The sequence below is a fragment of the Gavialis gangeticus genome, unplaced genomic scaffold (assembly GCF_001723915.1).
Source record: "Gavialis gangeticus isolate Ggan-Ray unplaced genomic scaffold, GavGan_comp1, whole genome shotgun sequence".
NCBI lineage: Eukaryota > Metazoa > Chordata > Crocodylia > Gavialidae > Gavialis > Gavialis gangeticus.
This window is the reverse complement of record NW_017729020.1, coordinates 5,372,191-5,380,099: the sequence shown is the minus strand read 5'-3', so window position 1 is coordinate 5,380,099 and position 7,909 is coordinate 5,372,191. Positions and strand designations below refer to the sequence as shown.

At 57.6% G+C, this 7,909-nt stretch overlaps 1 protein-coding gene across 5 annotated transcripts in view; it reads left to right on the top strand.

Annotated features, from left to right (window-relative positions):
• KANSL3 (KAT8 regulatory NSL complex subunit 3) overlaps positions 1-7,887 on the top strand; it is a 32,910-nt gene extending 25,023 nt beyond the window's left edge. For 2 of the 5 annotated variants that reach the window (XM_019514388.1, XM_019514386.1), the window contains exons 15-21: positions 366-443; positions 3,210-3,383; positions 3,558-3,642; positions 4,572-4,726; positions 5,665-5,777; positions 6,067-6,289; positions 6,753-7,887. In XM_019514388.1, coding sequence (XP_019369933.1) covers positions 366-443; positions 3,210-3,383; positions 3,558-3,642; positions 4,572-4,726; positions 5,665-5,777; positions 6,067-6,289; positions 6,753-7,030 — 1,106 coding nt within the window. In that variant the 3' untranslated portion in view covers positions 7,031-7,887. The remainder of the gene's footprint in view (positions 1-365; positions 444-3,209; positions 3,384-3,557; positions 3,643-4,571; positions 4,727-5,664; positions 5,778-6,066; positions 6,290-6,752) is intronic. The other 3 variants (XM_019514389.1, XM_019514391.1, XM_019514390.1) reach the window with 3 other exon arrangements.
• Positions 7,888-7,909: the final 22 nt, after the last annotated feature.

Here is a 7,909-nt window from a genome sequence, read left to right as displayed (position 1 = left end):
CCATGCAAGACCTTCCTGGCATTGGCAGAGGTTACTATAGGCATAGGACTTGGACAAGAGGGGCAGCAGGGGGTGCATGGACAGAGTTGGGTGGGGGTACCTCCCTGTCCTCTGCCTTGCTTTCCACCTCTTCAAGCATCAAACAGGCTCAGAGAAGTCAAAAACCAGTCGCCCCCAAGAGCCAGGCTTTGGAAGGTGGTGCACACAGTAGCTGTACAGGGAGCCCCAAGGCCAGAGCATAGCATGTTCTGGAGCTGCAACGTCCCTGCATGCAGGCAAGGGGGGCGGGGATATGTGGGGTCTCACCAGCCCTATCTGCTCCATAGCCGGGCTGTGATTCTGTAATTCTCTCTGATTCCTTTCAGCTCAGTTTGCTGCTTTTCTGAAACAAAACGTGCTAGTGAGGAAAGCTCTTCCTCCTGGCACCTCTTCATGTCTCTTTGGTGAGTATCTCCTTGCTGCCTGTCTCTCTCTCTCTCTCTGCTCTCCTCCTCCATCGCTCTCCTGTCCCCATCGCACTGCCTTGTCAGGGTGGGGGGTTGTGGTGTGCATTCCCTCACCCTGCTCTACTTCCTGCTTTCTCATTGCTGCCCAGTGAACAGCTCCTTGCTAACTTATGCTCACTGACCCATGTTCCCTCATGTCCGGGGTAGTGACAGGTGTTTCTCAGCCACACAGCATCCATGGCATGGCCTGGCAGCTTCTCTTAGTCAGCAGTGTGTCCTGTTGTCAGCTGTGCTTGTGGTTACGGTGGAGCGTCCTTTCTGCAGGCGAGCCAGCAGGGACAGGTACTGCCTCGTGGCCTGGAAGGCAAGGAGCAGCTCTAGGGAAACAGTTGGTGGAATAGGAGCGGTAGAAAGAGTGAGTGTGCATGTCAGGGAAGCAGGAAGCCAAGGGGCTGGGTAGGACCAAGAAAGTCAGTGAGTCCTGACCGAGCTTGAGAACTTGGAGCTTGTGACCCCACCCCCCCTCAGTGTTTGATTGCTGAGTTTAAAGGGGGAAAGTTGTGTGTTGTATGTGAACAAGTAAGATACTTGGCTTGGCTGCTGGCAATGTCTGGGACTGGCCATCACAATGGAGGAGTGGGGTGGGGGTCTCCCAGCCTCATGTCCTGTGATCCCAGCATAGCAGGGGCCATTGCTAAGCTGGAGGCTGGTACTGGTTGTCGTCATGACTTGGGTTTGAGAGGTCAGTCACAATGGTGCAACCTTGTTGACCTCAGGGGCATTGAGAGATTGGGTGTGAGTGGTAGATCCAGAGGAGTTGGGCTGCAATGCCCAGGGTCTGTTTCTGATGTTGCTTGCTGTGGTGGCACATGATGCCTTGAGGCCACTGCTGGGGACTCGCAACAGGACAGGGGTGAACAGAAATGTGCTGGACGATGCTTGTGGTCTTGGCAGAGACTTCCTGCCCCCCTCATACCCAGTTGCAGACCAGGGCATGCCACAGGGTGGTTCCCTTAGCCCCCCAGCACACACTATGCCTGACAGTTTGGTTACCTCGAGAAGCAGGGCAGAGGCTGGGGGTTTCAGGGACTATTTTTATCATCAGTTCCTGCCCAAGAGAGCTTTGCAGTGTCCCCCAGATGTCAGCAGTGAGGTCACCCTGGGCATGTCAGCAGAAGAGTTCTGCACATTCTCCCCAACTCCTACTGCCCTGTGGAGCATTAGGACCGTGAGCACCACTACAAGTACATGTGCTATTCCACTACACATGGTCAGAGTTCTCCAGGCTCTTCTGCAAGGGGTTGACACCTGCTCTCAAGGGGTTAAATAATGGCAGTGGCTCTTTGGGACCGATCACATGTTGGGGGACAGAAGTGCTTTCTCACTGCTTCCAGCACTGCGTCCATTGGTGCTGTGTCCCATGGAAGGGGGTCAGTTCGGTCGCTGCTATCTGGTACCTTGTGGCACTGCTCCCTTGCTGCTTCCTCTGCTTTGCCCACACTGTCAGGAGCTGCCAAGGCCCTGGGATTTTCTGCTTCGTCTCCAGATCTCAGGTCTTGGGGCCAGTTGGAGCCATGAGTGGTGTGAGACCAGGGTGGGATGTGTTCCTGCTACCTCAAGTAGGAAGTGCCTATGGCCTCACGTTGCTGGGCTCCTGACATGTTCCCCTTCATTAGCAACCCTGAAGCCAGGGCTGAGGCAATGTCTGCAAAACAGGAACTGTGCCAGGCTGTGGGGAGTCCTTTGGCAGCACCGTTTGACAGATCATTGTGTGCGGGATGAGGGCTGCTCTATAAGGATTAGAGATCCTGGGGAGCCTTCCTTTGCCCCTATGCACTGTAGGGGAGGAGGTTGCAAGCTCCCAACCCTTCATGCACCCCACATGCCCACTGAAGTAGTTTTCTTCAGTGTCAGGCTCAGATCTCTCCTGGGACCCAGCTCAGTGCCCACAGCTATGGTGCTGTGGGATGGCACCCATCCCACAGAGGCCTGTCTCCACCTCCCCTGCAAACCCAGGGGCCAGGAAAACAACATCCCTTCTTCCTTCCCAGGTCTGCAGACGTCAGGGGCCTGTATCTGGTATAGGGTGGCTTTGGGGTGAGGGGGGCACTGATTAACATTTGGCTGCATTCCTGTGGGCATCGGGGCCCAGGCCCAAGCCACCAAGGCATCAGTGCAGACTGGTTGGTGATCAGGGGGCTGGTGGTGTGGCCTCGCCTTCCGCCATGAACCAGCCAGGCTGCTCCGTATCCCTGGACTCCCTGCGGGGAGGTGGGTATGGAGAGGGGATGCTGCTTGTGTATGGGGGTCTGGCAGCCTGGGACACTAGAACAGAACTGGGGCAGCAGCTGTGACTTAGGACGTGTCTCTCCTCAAGCTCTGGGTGCGAGTTCCCCAGGGCTTGCAGGGGGCTTTGACAGTGAGCAGTGCCTCTGCCTGAGGTCCTTGTGCCTTGTTTGTCAACAGAGAGACCAGGAGTGTCCAACTAACGTTGTGCCTTGGGTCAGATCTGAACCTGGGGCCAGTAGAAGTGGAGGCACCACGCAGAGCATTTGGGTCTGTGTTAGCAGGAGCCAGAGGAGACCAGAAGCCATGTGTTTGATGCCCCTGCCTTAGAGCACTCTGGGGGGCATAGAAGATGGTGTGGGGGGCTGGGAAACGGCCGCTGGAGCATACTGGGAGTGGCAGAGCCATGCTTGAGCACGTGTCCCTCTCCCCTATGCTGTGGCCACCAGTTCCAGGCCTCCCATCTGTGTCCTCCAGTGCCCGTCTCAGCTGAGCAGCAGGATGGGGCCGACAAGGACGAGGCACGCCTGCAGCTGAAGCGGCACCAGACCCCCAGCCCCACCCCGTGCGGCAAGGCATCCAAGCGGGCCAAGATTAAGGTGACCATTGTCTCCCATGGGGACACAGCCAGCACCGGCACCCAGGCGGAAAGTGAGTCCCGACACCCCCTGCTCTTGCACCCTTCTGGTAGTGGGGGCACCCCACAGCCCCAGCTCCCACCTGTGGCCCCACATCCATCCCATCTCAGAGGGCATCTGAGCTCTGGTGGGCAGTGGAAGGCACCGGAGCTGGGAGAGCCTCACGTGTTGTATTTTCCTTTGGCAGTGGCTGCAGGAAAGCCCCTCACCATGACTGTTGGCCAGGCTGTGCCAGGCGCCAAGGAGCTGTCAGGACTCCTTGCCACCCCCAAGTGAGTGCCGCAGGGTCTGTTGGGGTCTGTTTCTCAGGGAGGTGGCTTTGGTCTGGGAGCCCTAGAGCCTGGGGCAGCTCTGTGATCACCCCTGGAGAGGTAGAGCTATGAGCCAAGACATTGCCCATACCGTTGGCTCCAGAGATGGGGGGCATTTGGGTGGGGTGCCCCAGCATCACCAGGTACTGTATCTTCTGGCATACCACACATTCCCTAAAGAAGATCCTCACCTTGCTTGGGGAGGCAAAGGGGAGCAAAAGAGATTGTGTTGTTCAGAGGCTCTGAGGAGGTAAAACCTGTGCGCTGAAGATTGCGCCTCGCTGCTTCTCTGCCCGAGGCCAGCGAGAGCGGCACAGACCCATCAGGCTTTACTACCTCCCTGTGCTTTAATATGGGTACAAAAATCAACTTCCCCTGCTTCAGGCAGCCCAACACCCCCCACCCCCCCGGCCACAGTTTTGGAGGGCTGATGTGCCAAAGGGGAAGGTGTGCGTGGTTTGCAGGTAATTACAGTAGAGAGGGTGCTGCTGATAGGTACAGCCCCGAGACTGAAAGCCTAGCTGCACAGATGCAGGCTCCTTTTGAAGGCCTGACACCTTGCTGCTCAGTGCCCGGTGCCTTGCAGTTTGTGGCTCATCATTCTCCCCAGGACTGGGGTGAAGGGCAGGGAGTCATTAGTCGTTAGCTCTTCCTCATCTTCAGCCTTGATGTGCCATGCTGCAGCTTGAGGCCGTTGTTCCTAGTCCTGTCCCCTTGCAGCTGCAGAGAAGAGCCCCCATCTCCATCCTCTGTCATCACCCTTAGGGTGTTTGAAGGCTGGTAGCACAGCCTGGCCATGCTATTAAGCTAACAAGGGGTGCCTCATGGAGGCCTCTGTCCCACCCCCTTGGGAATGGAGCTCATCAGGGTGGCTCTGTCTTGCTTCCCAGGCTGAGCTCGGCAGCAGAGACCTCAGCCATCAGCCCAACCCCCTCAGCTGTGATCCCCAGCAGCACAGCGCCCAGCGCCTTCCACACCCTCCAGAGCCGGTTGGTGGCCAGCAGTGCCCACTGCCTGCAGACCCAGCCCAGTGGCTCCCTCCAAGGTACCTGCCTCTCTCAATTTGGTGGTGGGGGAGGGGCCATTTCCCAATGGGGGAGCAGCAGGGGGGAACCTTCTTGGCTGGTGGGCCACAAGTTAATCTCTTTATCCTTTCTGAGTGCCACTCCAATCCCCTTTTCCTGCCTGATCTGCTTTCTGCTCTCTGCCTGTGCTCCCTGCTCCATCTGCTGTTCTGCTTTCTGCTCCCTGCCCCATCTGCTGCTGTGCTGCCCATCCCCTCCCCATCGTCCTGCATGTCATGCACGGCAGCCTCCCATGCCACTTGTGGCACATGTTCCATAGATTGTCCACCCCTGCAATAGAGAGCAACGGTTACATTGGCTCCTGGGCAGATCCAACCGTCCTTGCAATAGCAGCCAATTCTACATGCCACACACAGGTTTTTCATTCAAACTTTCCTGTATTCCTACCCCTTCCTCTGAGCAAACTCTGGGCCAAACCATAGGGAAGCTGAGAACTCATGAGTTGTGTGGTGTGTGGTCAGAGTCTGTCCCTGGTGGGGAGTTTATCAGCATTGGCATGGCCTGTCCTATTTATCTCTGTTCATTTCTGTCTCTGTGCAAGTCAGGCTGAGCCCATCTCTGGGATCAGCACCCCATGAGGGGAACTCAAGTAAGGCACCAGCCCCGAGGGCTTTGGGGTATAAGGGCTCCCTGACAACTCGGCACCTTGGCTTTGAGCCGGCAGGGACGGCCGAGTGTTCTCTGTAGGCTTGGGCACTCCAGCACCAAGCCACATCCTGCTCCTACAGAAGACTATGGGACCTTTCCAGTGGTGTCAGGAGGAGCTGAGGGGTAGGCTGGTCATCTGTCATTGTGCCGGGGCCCCTTCGAGGCTGCGCTCATGGCCAGAAGCATACGTGAGAGGCTGCAATCTGTGGGCCAGCCCCAGTGATCACCTCCTAGCTCTGTTTCCTTCCAGGTGCTGCCTCAGCTAGCAGCCTCCTGCAGGGCTTGAGCTTCAGCCTGCAGGACATCAGTACCAAGGCTCCAGCCCTCCCAGTCAGCAGTGCGCCCCCGGGGCCACCTGCCCAGGTAAGCCCCCATCTGGGAGGGGAGAGTTTGGGGCGGGAGGTCATGGGTGCCACGGCATCCTTCCAGATGCCTTCTCTGGCTCAGACACTGAGTACAGAGGTAGCGGAAGAAGGGAAGGAGGAGAAGGACCTGCTACAGCCTGGGTTTTCTCTGAATTGGGGTGCAGAATACTGTGGGGCCCACAGGCTTCAGCTGCCTGCTGCCATGAGACCCTAGACTAGATGAGAGGAAGATGTAGGGAGGGAGCCACCTCTTTCTGGTGCTTACAGCTCTTCCTGGCTTCCCTTAGCAGGCCTCAGCTGTGAAGACGCCCGCGGCCCTCCAGAACCTGGGTACCATCACCACGGGTGCGGGGACCATTGTCCGCACCATCCCTGTGGCCACGTCCCTGGCACTGGGAGCCTCTGCAGGGGGGAAGCCCACAGCCATCCACCAGCTGCTGACCAATGGGGGCCTGGCCAAGCTGGCCAGCAGCCTCCCTGGGCTGGCCCAGATCTCTAACCAGGCCGCAGGTGAGAATGGAATCCCTGTAGCTGGCATGATGGCCTTTTTTTTTTTTCTCTGGCAGGGGTCAATCTGAGGCTCTCTGAATGTGACCGTCAGTACTGGGCCAAGCTGAATCTCATGGGTCAGTCTGTGGGTGTGCTCTGGAGTGTGCCAGCTGCCCACCTGGCTTGTTGGCTCTCTGAGGTGCCTCCCAAGCTTGTAGCCCTTTGTTCCATGTGGGCTCTCGCCAGGGCATGTCTTGCTCCCCACATTTGTGACTTACTTTGCCTCCCTGTGACCTATGATGTATCTTGTCCCCCCACACACTGGCCATGACATGTCTTGCCCCCCATGTCACAGCCCCCTGTCTTGCTGTGACGTGTCTCTCTCCCCTACACACCAGCTGTGATGTGTCCCAACCCCCCATGGCCATGATGTATTTTGGTTCTGCTTCCTACTCATGATAAGTCCCACACTTGTGTTTTCTAGGCCTGAAGGCCCCGACTACCATCACGGTGACCCTCCGGGGGCAGCCCAGCCGTGTCACTACGCTGAGCCAGGCGGCCATGGGGGCTCTTCAGTCCCCACTGGAGGAGCAGCCAATGCAGCCCCATGTAGCTCAGGTAACTTGGGTACCTCGTCTCAAGGGAGGATGGGCTGTGGTGCAGAGGCCATGCTGCTGTCACCACCTACCAGGGCCCATCTCTCCTGGTGGCTGCTGGGGGGAACTGCATGCTGTGGTGCCCTGGTCTGGGAAGCCCAAGTGACCTTGTTTTCCATTCCCAGGGGCCAGGAGACCCCTTTCCCTCCCAGCCTGCCCTGCCAGGGCAGTCACACCCATGGGATTGGGGCTTGACTGTAGCGCAGGGGGGACGTGTGGGAGCCCCAGCATGTCATAGCCATGTGGCTTGGGCTGATTTAGCCTGGCTGAGCCTCTCAGGATGCATTTGATGCCAGGTGCTGCACTGTGTCCAGATGCAAACTCCTTATGGCAGCAACAGTATGGACCGCCCAACACAGAGCCCCAGTGTTGGTGGCCTCTCTGGGGAGGGTGCCTGTCAGAACCAGCCTGGCCTCTGCTCTGGTGCTTTGGGACAATGCTGGGCCTTAAGGACAGGGGAGTCCTTGAGGCCAGCTGTGGTTGAGGTCTCCCAGCTCTGGCCATGGATGTAGCACCCAGCTCCTGCAGGTAAGCAAACATCCCACTCCCACAGAGGCCAAAACCCTAAGGGTAAGGGAAGACCCTTGAAAGGTGTCCTCCCTTTTCCTCACCTCCTTCCCTCCTGCTTTTAACTGCTTCAGGGCAGGCCTGGTATCTACCCAGGAACCTCAGCAATGCCCAGCTCCCACTCTGTCTGCGTGGCAGCTTGAGCCAGGTTGTCAGAGAGGTTGCCAGGCACTGGGAGCCCCAGAAAAGAGATGCCATGGTGATTTGGTGGTACCAGGGGTGTCTGAGCCCCTGGAAGCCTGGCCTGTTGGAATAGGCATGAGGGCTGCAGGCAGTCAGCCTTGTTCATCTGTTAAAGACAAAGCAGAGACCAGCTGGTTCCCTCAACCCCATCGCTGGTGCCATTTCACCAAACTGGTATGATTGAGGAGTATTGCCAGAATTGGAATAGTGGGTCTGTTGAAGGTAATAATAGCGC